We start from the raw sequence: 19262 nt of genomic DNA on the forward strand, positions 1-19262 counted from the left end.
ATCCTGTTTAACATCTCCATGAACGATCTAGACGATGGGCAGAGTATACTGTCAGCAACTCTGCAGATGACACCACACTGGCAGAAGCAGCTCATACACCACAGGGTCATGCTGCTGTCCAGAGGGACATCAACAGGCAGAAGAAATGGGCTGACAGGAGCCTCATGAAGTTCTACAAGGGGAAGTGAAAAGTCCTGCACCTGAGGAGGAACAACCCCAAGCATCAGTCCATGCCAGGGACCACCCAGCTGAAAAGCAGCTTAGCAAAAAGGATCTGGGATCTCCTCATCCTTTTATGGATCCTGATTAAGTTTAATGTGAGTCAGCAACGTGCCCTTGCAACAAAGGTGGAGAATGGTACCCTGGGCTGCATTAGGCAAAGTATTGCCAGCAAGATAAGGGAGGTGATCCTTCCACTCTGCTCAGCACTGGTGAAGCCACATGTCAAAGTGCTGAGTCCAGCTCTGGTCTCCCTAGTGCAAGAGAAACATGGGCGTACTAGAGAGAGACCAGTGAAGAGCCATGAAGGAGATGAAAGGATGGGAATGTCTCTCCTATGAGAACAGGCTGAGGGAGCTGGGACTGTTGAGTCTAAACAAGAGAAAGCTCAGGAGCTCAGTACAGGTGTTATAAAAAGGCTTCATGTAGCCCTAGTGTAGAGCCACTGGGAGGAGGGGATAACAGTGGAGTGAAGGAGACGGAAAGGTGCCTGTAGGCAGCAAAAGAGGCTATAGTTTCTCTTAATGCTATTTGTTACTGCACACATTCCCAGACTGGCAAGACTGTTATTCACACAGTCTTAGTCAACCTCCATCCACCACATTCCTGAATGTATTGCTTAAGGAGACTTATAAGACATTCACACTTGGCTAAAAGCCACTCACAAATTGACTTCCCTAAAGCACAGCTGGAATGTCTTTCACTCTATACTGTGACCCCCATCACACAAGTGCTCACCTGCATAAATATGGGGTGCTTTTAGCTTTCAGTGCAGTTATTTTCAATCTCACATGCTACTGCTTCAGAAGTTAAAAGGAAAGAACTCATAAAAAACAACACCAGTAGAATTTTGGCACACCTTTGGCAAGCAATACATACTTTCAATAGCTGGGTGTGTATCATAGTCATATCTTTCCCATTACTGAGAAGGTCCTCCCAGTAAATCACTAGAGTTTATATTTTGTTTAAAAGCTTAATATTTGTAAAGTATTCTTGCCAGTTATAGTGTGAAAAGTTCAGAGAATATGAAGGAGATTAGTTTTTCATTGAAAATATTGAAGTGGGCAACTAAAAAGTGAACAATTGGAAAAGATCAAGTCACAGCTTGTCACATAAAGAATACAAATCTTCCTGAAGTTTAACTAAAGTTGTTTAAATGATATTTCAGATATAAAGAAAAAAAATACCTGGCAATAACTGAGGACCTCCATAAGTGTAATTTGTTGATATCCAGCATAGGAAGCTTCAGATACAATACTCTCCTTTTTCATAGAAATAAAACAAAACAGAGTGTAAGCTACTAATATATACACAGGCTTAGGATATCACATTAAGCAAATAAATCCCAAATTGAAATCTCACATGTTACTTCAACCTACCCCAAAACACACATCCCAAAGCAGCTTTTCCAAGTCAGTCAAACAAAACAAAATTAACTTACACATTCATAGTCTGGTTCATACTCATAAATGACACTGTCACTATCTTCATATTCTTCTTCCCTGGTTCTCATCTGGGAAATAACATAAAGAGCATATAATGTTTTGAATAATGAAAGTATTCAAAATATAAATTGTGGGAAGAACTTCCTAGGAATCCAACTTGGAAACTTTCAGTTGTAGTTATATTCCCTCCCCTGGCTACAGGAGAGCCCAAGCAAACAAGACTTAATACAGTCTGCTTATTTATATACTGCTGTGTTAAAGAAACTTTCCTGTCTGACCATTTGGGAACCACTCTGGCAGTCACATTCCAACACCAGAGACTTTCACTGCTGGGACTGAAGCCCCTTTGCAGCAAGTGGTTCCAGTGAGCTGATGAGGCCCGGCTTGACTCCCTGCACACCCCACTTTCACAGCCAGACAAGGCTTCCTTACTGACTTGACAATGGGCTTGTCATAGCAGAGCCTCAGACCTCTGGCTCCTTTAAGTATTTTTGGCATGGTACAACAACAGAATAACTGGAACTTGGAACTCAGCTTGAGCTGAGTATCTTGGAGGGACTCTGTGTGTGTGTACACACTCCACACCCCCCCATATATATATATATATACACATATATATATATGTATACACATATATATACATATAAAATAATACGTGTTTTTATTTGGCCAGAACTTTCTCATTTAACTATACATACTATACAGCCAGGCTGTAATCACAGAATCATTTAGACTGGGAAAGAACTCTAATGTGAGTCTAAATTATGAGACTTCATGTATATTTTTACACTGAATAAACCATTTAAAAAAAAGTCCTTATCTCAATGGGTATAACTGCAAGCAGAACCTGTAAAAAATGTCTAGAAGAGACAATTTTCTCACGGCTTGTAAACTGCTCTCATACAGGAAGAACGGCGCCACCACCTGGACAATCCTGACATTTTTCTTTTACTGGATGGGTGCCTTTCCCATCCACCATACACTGCAGGAGTAATGAGTCTGCTGGTGGTGTTTCTGGGTTTTTTCTTCTATTTTTTAAACTAATCAGGTCTTATTTTAAAAAAGAAAGGCTGGAGGGTGTTTCTTTTGTTTTGTTTACAACAGGCAGAACTTCAGTGACTGGTAAAATCATGGAGAAGACTATCTGGGAGTTACTGAAAAACACCTGAAGGACAAAGCAGTCATCAGTCACAGCCAGCATGAGGGGAAAGTCCTGCTTCTCCGAGTTAACTTCCTTTTATTACAAGATGACTCCACATGGCTGATGAAGGGAAGGCAGTTGATGTAATCTGTTTGGATTTCAGTAAAGCTTTTGATACTGTCTCTCGCAGGATCCTTCTGGACAAAATGTCCAGCACACAGATGGATAAACACATCCTGTGGTGGGTGAGCAACTGGCTCACGCGTCGAGCACAGAGAGTAACAGTGAATGGGGGAATATCAGACTGGAGACCTGTCACCACTGGGGTTCCTCAGAGCTTTGTGTGACATGTATTGGTGTCATCCTGGTGTAGAACCGGCAGAAGGTGCCCTCAGAAGGATTTTTAATTTAAATACAGCATTGCCACAGGGTGTGGTTTAACAGCCTTGTTCCTGAGAAGCTTTGGAACATGAAAGTTGTTGAATCTATCAACTGTTTTCTGCTTTTGGGAAAGGGATGTAGGACTTTGGTTAACTTCATCTACTACCTGATCAACAAGATTTTTATTTTTTTCATTGGACCCTGTGCTCTTCAACATCTTCATAAATTACTTGGATGCAGGACTAGAAGGAATACCAAGCTTGTTGACAACACTACACTAGGAGGAGCTGCTGACTCGAAGGCAGAGAGGTCTGTACAAATCAGAGAGCTGGGTAATCACTAACCATATGAAGGTTAACAAGGGACAAGTGTTGGATTCTGCACCTGGGACTGAGCAACCCTGAATGTGCAGAATGAGAGGCTGGAGACTTGCTAGAAGCATTCAAGCACTGCACAGATATCCAGCTTATCTTCTTCGCTGGGATGTCATCCAATGATCATACAAGAGTGAAGGAAAAGTGACATTTCAAATAACACTGAAACTGGCCTCAAAACCAAGAGCTACTGTTTGGAGAAACATACCGCATTCTGTTCCACTACAGTAGGACAAATTCGTTTTCTTTTATTACGCAAAACCACAAAATCCACTTTTTCAGGGCTGTGACCATTTCCTCTCTGCATCATTGTAGAATGGCTCATTTGTGAAGCCATTTGATCAGTTAGCACCGGTAAGCCTTCGCCTCCTGGGAAAGTGAAGAGAAAGCAAAGCACAACAGCAAGTTTCCCACTGCATTTAGCATTTGACTACAGTAAAAACAGGCACAGTCACCCTCTTTTTTTTTTCTAACTTTCAAACTGCTTGGCTATTTCAAATTTCTTTAGCAGCATATTTTCAAACACTTATTAATCCAATTTATTTAGATCAGAAATGATAAATTCCATTTAATATTGTTTCTTCCAAAGTCTCTACAGCCTCCATTTCATTTTGCCTTGCTTTTCCCTCGATTTTCTGTTCTAATTTCCACGTCCAATTCAAAACCCAAACACAACCAGCTCCCTGAAAATTCAGGTAATACACCCACAATATAAAACACAGTTCCCATTTATTCAGTCCTCAGCTGTCATCCCCCTACATTTATGGGGTTCCCTCCAGTTTTGATACTGAAACACTGTGCAACAGAAAAGACTTGTTCCAGGTCAGGGATTACCAAACACAAACTATTCAGAAGTGATACACAGAATGCCTCCACCTCTCCAGGTGTGGGCCCAGCACAGTTAAAAAGCCATTACCAGTGTGAATTAGCTCTGTGCATTTCTTCTACGCAGCAGAAGAGGAAGGGCCAGGGACAGGACAGAAAAGTACAAATATATCCAGTATTGTAAGCCAGAAAAAAATTTTCCTTGCTTTAAAAGCCCAGATAAATGCAGCAGAGCTGACAGATACAATCTAGGCAAGATCTGTGGTAGATTTAACTAGTATAGTTAACATAATTTTGAAATCACAAACCGGGTAATAAAAATACATAAAGTGAAGATTAAAACCTATCTACCCTCCCCCAACCAGCTCCAGAATTTGGTTCCTTTCCCAGACCACCTCATGCCTCCATGCCTGTCACATAGGCCAAGCCAGCACTCATCTCCTAGCACTCAGCACCTTCAGAACGGGGAGCTCAGGACACGACAGAGAGCACTCTGTGGGACCAACACCAACAGAGCCAAGAGGACATGTTGAAAGGAGAAGGGCTGCAGGATTAACACAGTGGCACAGTACAGTCCCTCAGATTTCATACACTTTCTGCAGCCAGACCAGAATGCCACCTCACCTGGAGAAACATCAGATCCCTGAAATCACATTTTAAGCATATTACGTTTATGTTAAACTAATGGTCTGCATAATGAGGTTCCCAAATTTAGATATAGGCCTGAATACAGTGACCTAAAAAAAAGTGCCAGCAAAAGTGATACTGAGCTTGTGGGCATAAATAGCTAAGAAAAAAAGTGAAATAAAAGTGTTCTGCAGCTGGTGGGGAGAAATAAAGACCTAGATCTGTGTCTTAGTGATATTGAGCTTGCTCTGCCAGATATGTATCCATAGGCAAGACCAAAGAGACTAAAGGTTCTCAGAAACACCCAACAACACTAGAAAACAGATGTAACTTGCCTTTGTGAAGATAAATACTGATGAGATTCTCTATAGAGTCAACTGGCTGAATAATAAAAAAAAATTCCCCAAACTAGTAAGTGCCATCACTTAGTTACAGTCATTTTCCTCACTGGTAATACTGCCACTGGAATTACTAAATGCTCGTAACAGTTATGAATGATTTTTGTCTGGGCCAGTGAAGCATGGGCTAAGATTTTTGACAGACTTTGATCTTGCATGTTAAAATAAATACAATGAATTAGAGACAATCAACAAAGGCTACATACAGCTAATAACTTATGACCTTAAACAATCTTACTATCATTACGCATCAGTATCTCCAGTACTAAATTACACTGCGCAGTTTATCTAAAATCCTAATTTTTTAGGTTAGCTTTTCCCATTACATTTATTTTCCAAATTACTTCCTAATTCATTCCTAGGTACATTTACTTCATAAGTCAGTAAAAAGCTGTCTTTTTAAAATGTAATATACCATATATAACATAATACAAAATATTTTAGCGGGTTCACTATATATAAAGACCTGTAAAGTAGTAACTAAAACATACCTCTTTTAAATGCATTGCCAAGCAATTTGCCTGAAGTAGCTTTCTAATAGATCGTGTTTTAAAGGTATGGTCAATATAGAAAGCATTCAACAGAGCAGCACTGAACACACAGCCTTAAAACTAGCCATTAACTATTACATCACAATAAAAATTATCAGTAATTACCATAGGCAAGTTGACCCACGTGGTGAACAGCACTGTTTCCTTCACAGTTTTGTTCCACTGACATGCAGCTTTGTGTAGACAGTCCATGTTCTCCATGGTCCATTATCACTGCTTCAACATCATCTTCAGACTTCACACATATGTAATCTATTAGCATATTCAGAAAGAGAAACAGGTAAAATACACCATTCTGCATTTCAGATGACAACTGTAGTGCCTGTATCACATCTAGCATTACCTCAGTTGCACAAGGGTATTTTAAATCCATTTACACTTTAGTGACTAAATGCAAAGTCACTTTTAAAAATATACAATGAGGTTTTAACACTCAGTAGAAGGGAAGTAGCTTACTATTGCTTAGTTGGTGGGATTCCTGAAACTACTTAGTATCCAATTCTTCCTACAGTGTCCAGCTTCAAAAGTAACAGTTATAAGCCAGTAGAACTTCTACAAAGTCCACTATTTACACTTTCAAGCACATGAAAAAAATACTAAAACTTCCAGACCAAATTAATCTTTCATAAATAAGCCTTGCTTAACACACTTGAAACAAATCAGTCTACAAATCCTGTGTATTTGGTATTCAGGTCAAACCAAACATCAGCTGTCAAGGAGATGTCATACAGGAACACCAAATGGCAAATCTGCACTACCAGATTTTTTCCAATTAAACACACTACATCAAGAGAAAAATGTCCTCGTTTCAGAATAACTGTATTACAGTTATTATTGCTAGATCCGGTGGTTTTGACAGGGTCAGGAAAGGAGTGGAATTTTTTCTTCATGAAACAAGTTAATGGAAGTAACCATACCACGAACCAATAAAGTTAGGAAATAAAACTTAAATTCAGCCAGCACACATGCATAATGTCACTCTAATTATATGTAACACAGGATCTCTACCCTGTTCATTGCACAGGATGGACCGAGGCCCAGGAATGAATCGGAACTGTATGAGTGTAACAGTGGTCTGGGGTTTTACTCTCCAATTCACTCCAAATCCTGCTCTCTTCCCTCTGTTTCAATTAAGCTGAATTCCCCAGTTCATTCAGTTTTCCTTCTGGCCAATACTCCTGTCTAATCCAAAAGAAATAAGACAGGCAGGGTTTGGATTTGGCTGTCATCAGATTAGGAAAGACTTGCCCGAACTGAGGGTCTGTTCAGAAACACCCATCTACTGCCACACCATCGACAGCATTGTTTGTAGTTGTGAAAGAAGCCAAAAAGCTACCTGGGGCAGAGCTGACCAGCACAAAGGAGTTTAGCTGAGTGGACACAAAGTAGGATATGCTGCTGAGGCTGCAACTAAGAACAGTTTTTGGACAGTTTTCATCAGCTGCATAGAAAGTAAACAACAGGACTACTCACAAACTTAATTTAGGTGCAGCTTTTAGCAAAACACCTCAGTGATTCACTGACTGAAGTTCATTGCAGGTTCGCATGAGGAGTTATTAGCAGGTGTTGAATTAACTAACTGCCTCACAGGCACAATTTTTTTTGTTGACAATCATTTAGTATTCTACCTACTTAGGAAGAGAATTAATGAAGAGTCAGGAAAAGGGCATCTGCAATGAAGCAGGAGGGATCAGAATCCTCTCTGGCAACTTCCCCAACCAGTATGCCAGATTAGTGCACAGCCTGACAAACGTCCTACTTACAGCTGGGCCTCTGCTGTCCTGCAATCATCTTTCTATCCCTAAATAGAGGAGGTGACACACGTTGTATGCTATTTATGAAACCCTACTAAGTACAGACTTTATCTGTATATTCATAATCTTTGCCACAAATCTCATGCCTCAGTTTGGCCAACAGGAAATAAGGCAGCCAAACAAGCCTACCTGATCAGCAAACTATGCCACTCAAATCTACAGCAGACAGAGCAATGGGTATAGAAGAGGGAAAAATTCTGTGGAACCAGAACACAGCAAAAAGACAGCAAAGTCAAAGCAGCTCCATCTGGACTAAAGGAAGGCCAGTATGATCAGAAGTCAAGAGAGTTTCTACAAGTGGTTTAAACTGAACACAAAGCCCAGTCCTCCCTCTACCACTCTCCCTGACATAAGTCTTAAATTCAGAATTTCAATGGTGCAGTGGACTATGAGCAGAAAGTGTTTCCAAAGTTGGTGGCTACAGCAACTCACAGCTGGAGGGTAAATATAAACCAAACAGGAAAATACAGAAAGGTAAGCCACCTCAACTAAAAAAAAAAAAGCAAAAATCCCCAACCACATCTAATTAATTACAACACATTTCCACAATGATGCAGAAGCAATGCAGCCACAAGCATAAGTCCCTCAAAACTTTTGACCTCTCAGATGGTGGCCAAAATCCTCCTCATCCCCAGGTCTTTTAATTTCCATTACCCATTGCTGAACATAGCTGTTCTCATACAGATAAAGGAAATGTTAGAATGAAAGATGAATACAAACTACAACATAAAGAAAATTGGGACATAAACACAATGACACCACACACAGGGCACTGATGGTCACAGATAGAAAGAATGATTTTTTTGTCTAAAATAATTTAAAGATTGTATTAAACATATAGAAATAGTAAAACCAAGCAAACAAACAATAAAAAAACTTGGACTCTTTCAAAAGCAGTTAAAAACAAAAACATAAAAGTCCAAAAAAACTCTGTAGCAACTATGAATTACCTACCAAAATTAATAAATCAAAGCAACCCTATTCGAATAAATAAAGAATTTAGCTGGGTTTAAACTAACCCACAGAAGGAGAGACAGCTAGCATCAACTTGGATCACAATTAGGTCCTGCTCTATTTTATCGTGTGACACTTACACTAACACACACAAAAAAGCAAACCAACACAACAGAGAGTCCAGGGACACCAGTGCCTTTCAGGGTTGGTATCATCCCATCACAGCTTTAGGTAATCATTTGGCTATTAACTCAATCTCACTGCAGACATACCTGAGAGTTTTAAGCAAATTTCTGCACACCATGATAATGGAAGCTACAAGCACAGAAATACAACTGGATCTGATGCATCAGCTGAAGCCTGAAGACAAGCTGACAGACTATTTTTCTTTCTCCTGGTATGTTACTAATTAAATATATCACTTAAGCCAGTGGGATAAGGAAGGACTTGTACTGAGTCAGGCATTACCGGATGAATGCTCTCACTTATTGCAGAAACAGAAATGTAGGTGACCAAGTATGGGATGGTAAAAGGACATGGATCAGAGAGCTGAAAGCACCAACTTGTACTAAATCCTATCCAAACCTCTACTACAGAGTTCCCGGAGGGCTGCTTGCAAAATCACCAAATCAAACTTTTCACAGAAATCCAGTGTTTTTTCTTCATTTTCTAAGAGTTCAGTTAGACACATTTCTGTATATATGCAATCATGATCTCAACAGTCCCAGATGCAACAGCCAGCCATGGAAGCTATGTGTAAGACAAACTAGATTTTACAAAGATGCTCAAATATGGCATTCAGAAAAAAAATTGACTGCACCTACTTTAAGTCACATCCTGAAATTTAGCATACTTCTGATAGTTTTGCCCTTAATCTACATAGACTGTCAGGGATCAGAGACATCAGAATACTCTAGCACAGATAAAAATGCTTATGAACAGCCTCTGAACACTGAAACAACAGTTAATATAGAATGCTGTTGTCGGAATTTGCATGAGTGAAATTTGCAACAAACTAAGACAACAGAACCAAATGTTAAGCAAATACAAACCATTTACTATGGAGATATATAATAATAAAACCATACTTCCTGTGGCTTTAGGTCTCATATTTGGATCACTGTGATGCCAAAACCACCAAAACTGAAGGTAAAACAACTCTCTCTCAGAGACCTCTGATGTTTATCAAGATTTGAGCTCATACTGCAACTTCTGACTGAAGAAAAAGTATTAATGGTACATCTTTTCTATTGCCAAGAATTGGTACAGACTTAATATTTGTTAAGATTATTGAGTTACAGACAAAGCCAATCAGGAGACCAAAGGGTTGAGGACAAAGGAGAAGGATCAACAAACACGTTTGTTTAACCAGGAGCTTATCATGATTGCTATGCTCCCACCCTGCTACATCTCAGTCCTACCCCTCTACTTTATGCTGGCACTTGCATGACTGCACGGTGAACTGGCTATTTCTTAGTCAGAGAAGTTCCTTGAACCATGAAGTTACACAAGGAAGCTGGGCATCTGAGCAAGACACAACTGGAACTTCTTTAGTGGGTGGGTCTGTGACAGCAACCGCAAGCTAAATGAGCTTAAATTGACGTGAGTCTGTATAAACATCACTCCTCGGAAGGGCGAGGTGCAACATGTAACTGACAGAAACGAAACTGTTTTGACGCAAAGTACAGGAAACCCACACACCTCTGAGCATTGCATTCCAACGGGAAGCTCATTAGGTCAGGCCTTTCACTTTAGGAGCATAACTCATCTCCGCCGTACTCAGGTTTTGTACCTGAGTAACTGCAGCGCTGGGGGAACCTGCCAGGGCCGACACCCCGCTATTCCACACCGAAGTCTCCCCAGGATTTCGTCACTACGTTCACCAACCACTTGAAGACTAAGGAAAGCTAAACCTTCCCCCTCCCCCCCCAACACTGACCTACACCATGAGGCAGCCACACTGTGGCTGGACGACCCTACTCCTGAGCACCAACTTCCCTGAGGGTCCCCGGGGAACATCCGCTCGCCAGGGGCTCCCCGGGAGCGCGCCCGGGCCCCTCCGCCCAGCGCGTCCCGCGGCCGCGCGCCCCCGCCGGCCCTGACGCGGCGGCGACGGGCAGGAATGACAGCCAATGGCAGCGCCCGGCGTGCGGGAACGGGCGAATCGCGACGGGCGCGGTGGGCGCGGCCCGGCCGGGTCGGCAGCGGCGTTGGGGCTGCTCCGAACCATGGGGGAGCGTCCACCGCGCCCTGGCGGCGCCGCGTCCCGCCCGCCTCCCGCTGCGGGGCGAGTGGCCGCCCGGGGCCCTTACCCTCCTCGGACATGGCCTGGTGGGGCGGCAGAGCGCGGGGTCCTCCTCGGGCGGGTCGGGCGGCGGAGCGAGCAGGGGCTCGGGCACGGGCAGGGGCAGGTGTGGCCGGAATGCGTCGTTGGAAACGGAAGCGGCTTCTCCGACGTGAGCAACAAACTGTTTTGGAGCAGTGCGGCTGCGCGCGGGGGCGCGCTCGGCAAACGGGAGCGCGGGGGCGGTGCCGCCACCGCCTTCTCCCTCAGTAGGCGCGGCGTGAGCGCAGCGCTTGGCGTGTCTGCCTGGCAGCACCTATGCCTGGCGGCACCTAGTCCGTCCGCTACGACCCTCCTTCAGCAGCCAGTCCATACAGCACCCAGTCCGTCTGTCCGCCCGCTCCCGCACAGCAGCCCATCAGTCCCTCCGCCCGTTCGCGCAGCAGTCCTGATTTCCATAGTTTTGTGGGGCAGTGGTATTTGGAGGAACTAAGAGAAGAAAGGCATTTAAAGTAGGTCTGAGTACAATCTTTAGGAAGTGAAGCTAAATTAAAAGGAATGATCTGATACACTAGAGGCCATAACACCTCTGTTCTGAGTTAAAACACGCTGTTTTACAAAGTTTTGTCTTGAAAATATAAACCGGTAGGCATTCCTCTGTATTTCTACCAACATGGTTTCAGTGGCTTACTAATCATCTAGAAAGCAGGTTTAGAAAAGAAAACTGAAAGGAGTGGAGATAGGTGGGAGGTTGTTGTAGGGCAAAGAGTCAGCTGTTAATGCATTTGAATGCAGAACATACTTTCAGAAAGAGAGAAAACCTGACCTCATGGCTGGGCTTAGCGAACGAAAGATTTAGGAAGGCTCTATCCACATTTGTTACAAGCACGCTGGTGGCTAATGAGGATAGTGTGGTGGTATATATTCACAGGTATATCCCTTGTACATACTCTTTAGGTCTGTGTGCATGTGAGTGTGAATATTCTATAGCAAATGTACTGTGAAATTTGCTCTCTGAGATTCTGAAGTACTTTAGATTTGTAAGTGAGGCCTGCGAGTTACTGTTGTGCTATAGTAAATTTTAGTAATCTTCCGTTGTTTAACTTTAGCTACTGATTAAGTGCTGTTAAACCTTTGAGCCTAAATTGTCAGTCCAATCTGGGACTAAGTTTGGCAGAGGGGTCCACTCTGAACCTTGTGGCTCAAGAAGGGGGATCTCCCTTTATTCCTTTTTATTCTTACCCTTTCCTATCCTTATCCTTACCCCTCCCCTCCAACCCTCCTCCAACCTCCATATAGATAATTTTGGGGTTGATTTGGGGTTTAGATTGATTGATTTTAGGTTTTAGTTTGCTTTTTCTCTGTGTACTTTAACCATCTAGTAAATAGCAGAGTGAACCTTATCAACAAACTTTGTCATGCTTTCACTTTTATATTAAACCTGACTTTTCCAATACCTTTGCTAGTGATTCTTTCCGTGACCTTAAAATACTCATGTACAACACCTGCAAAGAATTACTTTTTCCTGGATCAGTTTTCACAGAAAATTTCCTGAAGTTAATTTGCTGGCCATCTTTCCTGATTCTTAGAGTTATTAGATCCAGTAAAATAAAAATATACGTTTACCTGTTTATACATTTATCTGTTTCTGTCATGTTTCATTTTGGGTTTTGTAGTGTATTTTGTAGTGTTGGACATTTCAAATGATAAGTGAAATTGTGCATTAATGCCAGTTACACACCAGTCTTCAGGAAGCCCAAAACTTGTTTTGTGCATTGAGGAAAGTAACAGAAAGTATAGCTTAAATTAACATTACCAGGATTTGTTTGATGGTACAACTGGCTTGGCAAAGTAAAATGCACAGAAACGGATCACAGTACTAGGATAAAATGATTGGGTATCAGTATTGAGAGGGTATGGTCTATGTTTCATTCACATTGCTTTGGGTCAGGTCTTAAATTATCTACCAAACCCGAGAAAACAGTGAAATGTGAAGCCCTATCTAGAGGTTTCATTTTTAAGGCCCTCCCATTCTTAAATGGTCATAAACCCATTTTTTTTAATTACCCGTAATGAAGGAACTATGTAAGGGGTGTGTGACTGCTGCATAGGAAGGCTTTATTGAACACCAAAAGAAGGTACTTACTAAAAGAACATTAAAGGATGAACACTAAATATTAGTACTAACATAATAGTCCTGTGCCAGCCTTTTAAATACATAAATCAACTTAACTGCTTAGGCATTGAATGCCATATTCTTAGAGGTTCTGAAAGTCCTTTACTCATAAAAATGGGGGTTTAGCTGATAATTTACTTTTTTTCAGTTCTAGAGGCTTGTAATAGAACTAAACCACTTGACCTAGATTCAAAGGGAGTTGTTACAGGCTGGCCAAGCCATGTAACAGTCATGTTACTTAAGTGTCTCAGAACCACAATGTGAATTTCCACAGGAAACCCATTGGGTGATTGCTTGTTTTGTAGATGCATGTGGTTTGAGTGATAGAAAAAGAAAGCAGCCTCATGTTAAACTATCACACAACCTTTATTAGAAAGCAAGGCTTCTTTTATTTGTTCAGGTGTCATTAGCAAAAAGGCTTATTTTTCTGCCTCATTAGCAGCACCTGACTGCTGGAATGGAGAATGTTGCTGGACTATGGATGAAAAGTCTCATAAAAAATTGCAATGATATGGATGAAAAGTCTATGAGTTGCTCAAGAAATGACATTTCTTTGGCCTTGTTTCTTCTTTTTTTGGGACTGTGGGGGCAGATCCTGCTTCTCCTCTCACCCCAGCTAAAGATGCCAGTAAACTAAAAAGGGAGCTGCAGGGGCAGTAGTTTCCTCACGGGAAGAGCTTACGGTTTGCAGCCTTTTTGTGAAATGGCAATAGTAAGAAGTATTTATGTCAGAGCTTGATAATTTTCTGTTAAAAAAATTAAAATTGACCTATTTAGAGGGAAAGTGCACAAGAGCTACCCCTCATGCTCATGATGCTGTCACTGCCTTTGCTGTTTTGCACAGCTTTATATTTTATCTTCCAAGAAAACAGTAAACTTCACTGAGAATGCTGAAATTTCTGAGAAACTTCACTGGGAATGCTGATAAATTTCTTTTAACATTCAGAGTGGTTTTCTGATTTTTCCAACTCTGGGGAAATTCCAATGGCAATGCTAGTGAATCTAATGGCAAAGTCTGTATTTAGCTGCTTACCTGTTATCCTGATCTTGACCTTATGTTGGAGGATATGTATTCCTTACGAATACATTTCCTCAGTACTCTCTTTGGGAAGTACAGGTGATATGATGTGAAACCTCTCTCCCATTCACACTGAAATAGTTAGAACAGGCATCTTCAATTGGCAGAGCTGGATTACTTGCATTCAAGAAGTTAGAATCATGTGTTGAGGGATTATTATGACCCATAATGTTGGGCACTAGAAATGTTTTGGGAGATTGCTAATATGACAGGAGGTAAAAATACAAACAGGATAAACTGGGTAATTAAAAACCTGTCACCCTGACTTTAATCCCAGGAAAATACTGTAATGCTTAATACACACTTGTGGTACCAAGTAGAGAATTAAAGGAGGGAAAAATAGGTTTATAAAAAACAAAGTCTGTCAAGTAAGTGCCTATAGAAATCCAGTGATCAGACTCATATCTGGGGAGGATCCCTTGCTTCCCAGACTGTATCTGTCTTATGCAGAGCAATGGACAGACACAACCAGCGGTGCTTCCAAGAGCAGGCACCAACACTTAGTACTTGCAATGAACATCTGTACCAGTCCCCTCTCTGAAACAGGATTTCTGTTGTGGATCAGAGCTTCTCCATATCTAGTAAAAGTTCCAGCAATAGATAGAGGTTAAACATGCCTCCTGCTTGCTGGCTCAAGGAGGACTCCCCTGGGTTGTGTATGTGGCCAGAGCTGCCAAGTGTTTTGACAACACTATAGGAAGAGTGTATAGGAAGATTTGTTGGGTGGGGGTTGAATTCCACCCTTGGCAGAAGATGCCAGTGTTTTTGATGTGTCATTCAAGTATTAATGCCCATGTGTTTTATTATCCTTTGAAAATTCTCAAAGCCATGAGTCTTCTCATGCATGATTATATATACATTCCTTATATATATGCGTGTGTATATATATCTACACAGCATGGTGGGATGCTTTGCTGAGAACCAGGATAGTACAGCCTGAAAAAAGCTTGGATTTGCAGTCATACTACTTATAGTATTGAGATTATAGTACCACTGGATGGGCCTGATGGTTGTATGCCGTACATGCATACCCAAAGGTACACAGTGACACCTGGATTTTACAAAGGCTTACAGAAGTCACTGACTTCACATATATTGTAAAGAGTTACAGTGATTTCACCTTATGTGAGAGACCTAAACCCCGAAAGAGTTAATGTCTCAAACAGTCCGCAGAAAAGGAATGCCAATGAGGAAGGTTACAGTGGCTGTGTGTGCACCCATCTTCCAGAGGAACTGGACCAGAGATGGTGCCGATGGCGACCCAGATCCTTTTTCACTACCCCTGTTTCCCTATCTTTCCTTCCACTTTCTCCTGAAAGGTTCAATCCATGGGCTGTTCAGGAATTGCTGTTGTCTTGTGCTGTTCAGAAATGTTTAAATTGCTGCTACCATAGGCCGTTCAACCTATCATAAATTGTTGCTGCCATAAATAAAACTTTTGGGATTGTTTCACCTTAATTTAGCCCAAGGGTATTCTGAAGGTCAGCTACCTCAGAGCAGGTGGTCCAAAACTGCCTTCTAGGGACCCAACATTTTAAATTTAAATTTGCATCAAAGACAGAATACCCTTGTTTGTGCTAGCATGACCCCTTCTCTGAGAAGAGCCATATCCCAGGGAGGAACAGTACTTGTAGGTTTTGCTAGGACCTCCCTGGGAGGTTCCCTATACTTGTAGGTTTTGCAGTGGTTAGGAGGTTACAATGCCCAACCTTCTCCCCCTTGCATGGCTTGGGCCCGTAGCAACTAGCATGATCCACAGGCACTGGCAGATAGGATCATAATCTTAGAGACAGAGCAAAGGCTGAGACTGGGGAAAAGCATCAGTCTGTGTTGTACTGGGGGCTCAGTTGCTGCCCAGCAGAACAGGCACATGAGCCAACAGGCAGAAAATGAAATGATTGAGTTGTTGCAAGATTTGGTTAAAGTATTACAGGAAGAACTAGGAAATAGAGGCACAGAGCTTTTCTAATTGGCTTGCTGCTGAATGGATAACTAATCAGACTGCTGCCATGGTAGAACCATTAGAAAGGGAAAAAATACCATGGGAGCAGTTGGAGAGGCCTCATTCCCTCACTGATGAGGAGGGTAGGGTGCCTGAGTCAGCATATCCCTCCAATGACTTACCAAATATGAAGAAGTTATCCTCATATGAGGAGGGCGCCCTAATGCGGCCCCTGATTAAAAGAGAGACTTGATAATGGCCTGGGGGGAGCTCAGCAGGTCACCACACCCCCCATCCCTTATTCCCCTACGAATTAGGATAAAATACTCCCAGGGCCCCCGGGAAACTGAATTTGAATACGTGTGGAGGGTGTCCATCATTGGAGGAGGCCGTATCCTACTGAGTGAGGCCAGAGCAGGAGATTAGACCCTTTGGAGAGAGGGGACCCTTTTCCATTCAAACGCCCATGGATCCTGGAAAGCGTGAAAAAAGTGGATGCCTTCAGCTGATGCATAACCGCCATCGGATCCTGCCACAATACTCTCCCATGGAGAACGCCGCGGGCCCTACAGGATTATAGCCCTTAGTCGGGGAGTGTCTGATGCTCTCACGCCGCACGCTGGGCAATGGCGAACAGTCCGCGGCGCTGCGGAGGAGGCGGGGGAAGGCTCGGCTGCGCGGGCCGCCGTCCTGGGCCTCCCCTTCCGCGGGGTGTTCGCCTGCAGCCCCGCCAGCTGCGGCCCGGGGGAGCGGCCCGGGGGAGCGGAGCGCCCACTGAGCGCAGGGCCCGCGGCCGCCGCGGCCGCGAGGGACGGATGGACCGACAGACAGACAGACAGACCGCAGCTCCCGGCCGACCACGCGCAGGCGCGGCCGCCTTGGCCCGGCGGGAGGGCGTGGGAGAGGGAACAACGGGATGGAGGGTGGTGAAGAGGCGGAGAATAAGGCCCCGTTATACACCCGCACAGGCCCTTACGCGGCGTTTAAAGAGTGTGCTGAACGGCTTCCCTTTTGAGAACAGGACCGGGGGGGAGTTATTCGAGTGCGAGCGTGGCAAAAGGATAAATGAGAAGAGATTTTGGACACCGGAAAGCATAAGCCCGCCTTGGTGCAGCCCACCAGAAGGGAAGCAATCCAGCTCACCTATTTAATAATGGGTATAAATATCTAAAGAAGGGGTGCCAAGAAGATGGAGCCAGGCTCTTCCCGGTGGTGCCAATCACAAGGACACGAGGCCATGGGCAGAAACTGATGGACAGGAAGTTCCACCTGAATACAGTGAAGAATTTCAGCATGTGGGTGACCATGCACTGAACAGATTGCCCAGAGAGGTTGTGGAGTCACCTTCACTGAAGATTTTCAAGAACTATCTGGATGCAATCCTGATGCCATGTAGTTTAGGATGACCCTGCCTGAGCAGGGAGGTTGGACCGAATGACCCACTGTGGTCCCTTCCAGCGTGACCCATTCTGTGGTTCTGCAAATAACCAGATGGATTCCTTAACTCTCTTGGAGGTGATGATAACAGCAGGAGAGGAGGAAGAAAAATGGGAACCTTCACTGGAGTGGTTACATGTTAAATGCAGGCACTCGGGAGTTAAAAGATCTCTTCTGAGAAGCTTGAGTTGAGGGTGGCTAGTGACTCGTAAACTGTACAGTATATGTCTTGATCACCACCCCCTACAAGACCTCCCACTGAATCTGAGAGATAACAAGGCTCTATGGGAGACATGGCAAATAGATTCTATAGGTCCTTTCAAGAAATCAGAAGGAAAACAGTATGTGCTGGCCCGGGTAGAAGTAGTTTCAGGTCTCATTCAGGCTGAAGCAGTAGCATGGCCTGTTGGAGAATGTATGGTAAAAGTGCTGAAGTGATGGTTCAGTTACTTGTCTAAACCTGAGTCTGTCCAATATGACAACAGTAGTCATTTTACTGCCAGGGTGGTCTAAGAATGGGATAATTTGTAGGCACAAATTTGTTGTAACCTAATGAAAGAGATTTCCTTGAAAAAATCAAGGAAATTGTAACCAGGCATATAACAGGTTTTACTTAGACTACTCTATGATTGATTGGTGGTACCCACCACTAGAGAGTGACTGTTTTGAAACAGACAACAGAATACAGTAGAATCCAAAATGGTGCATCCCGATTCCCTACAATAAAGAAAAAAATAACTCAAATCTGAACCATATGTTGCTCCCCATGAGGCAGCTTGGTCATGGAGACAAGTACTGTTAATGGAAATTGACCTTGATGATAAGGATGTAAGCAAAGTAGAAATACAAGACCCAACCCTGAATAAATTGTTTAATTGCCCACAGGTTATAAATTGCTCCACAGGTATGGGAGATCCCTTGGAAACCTAGTATATTCCATTATTCCTCTCCTGAAAAGTTCAATCCATGGGCTGTTCAGAAATTGCTGTTGCCACATGCTGTTCAGAAACGTTTAAATCATTGTTGCCACAAACCATTCAACATATCATAAGGTTTAATCATTGCTGCCATAAATAAAACTTTGTAATTGATCATTTGGCATTATTTCACCATAATTTAGCTCAAGGGTAACCTGAACATACCTCAGAGTAGGCAGTCCAGGACTACCCTCTACAATCCCGACATTTTGCGGCTCTCCCAGAGCAGGTAACCCAGGATCACTCTCTTGGGACATGACACCTTGTATATATAAAAAGCACTGGCTATATTTTATGTAGTCTAATGTTTAATCTTCTCTTCCACTGGGCATAAAAAACTACAGGTGTACAGTGGGCAGAGGAAAAACAGCTTGTGCCTACCTCTATGGCCTAAGCTTTCCCTACAGATCTTGCTTACCTGTATTTCTGGATTGGGAAAGGCACACAAGACAACAGGGAATGATTCACATAACCATTAACTACTTGATCACTTGGTTAAAGTGAATGTTATGCAAACTGATTCCCACTTGGAGACATCTCTAAGGCTACTACATCATCGAGGCAATCCTCATACCATTGCAAAATATCACTGCAGTTAGCCCAGCAGCATTCCCCAAAGCCCTTCTTTTTTCCACACTC

The 19262-nt window shown here is 42.9% G+C and overlaps 1 protein-coding gene across 3 annotated transcripts in view; it reads right to left on the minus strand.

Annotated features, from left to right (window-relative positions):
* BEND2 (BEN domain containing 2) overlaps positions 1-11264 on the minus strand; it is a 23649-nt gene extending 12385 nt beyond the window's left edge. Inside the window, exons 1-5 of one of the 3 annotated variants that reach the window (XM_027643925.1) lie at positions 11042-11264; positions 6067-6213; positions 3769-3929; positions 1661-1732; positions 1407-1481 (exon numbers count right to left, since the gene is read on the minus strand). In XM_027643925.1, coding sequence (XP_027499726.1) covers positions 1407-1481; positions 1661-1732; positions 3769-3929; positions 6067-6213; positions 11042-11054 — 468 coding nt within the window. In that variant the 5' untranslated portion in view covers positions 11055-11264. Of the gene's footprint in view, positions 1-1406; positions 1482-1660; positions 1733-3768; positions 3930-6066; positions 6214-10668; positions 10808-11041 lie in introns of those variants that run through there. The other 2 variants (XM_027643933.1, XM_027643943.1) reach the window with 2 other exon arrangements.
* Between the last annotated feature and the right edge of the window lie 7998 nt (positions 11265-19262).

This window comes from Corapipo altera, unplaced genomic scaffold, assembly GCF_003945725.1.
Source record: "Corapipo altera isolate COAL_440 unplaced genomic scaffold, ASM394572v1 0, whole genome shotgun sequence".
NCBI lineage: Eukaryota > Metazoa > Chordata > Aves > Passeriformes > Pipridae > Corapipo > Corapipo altera.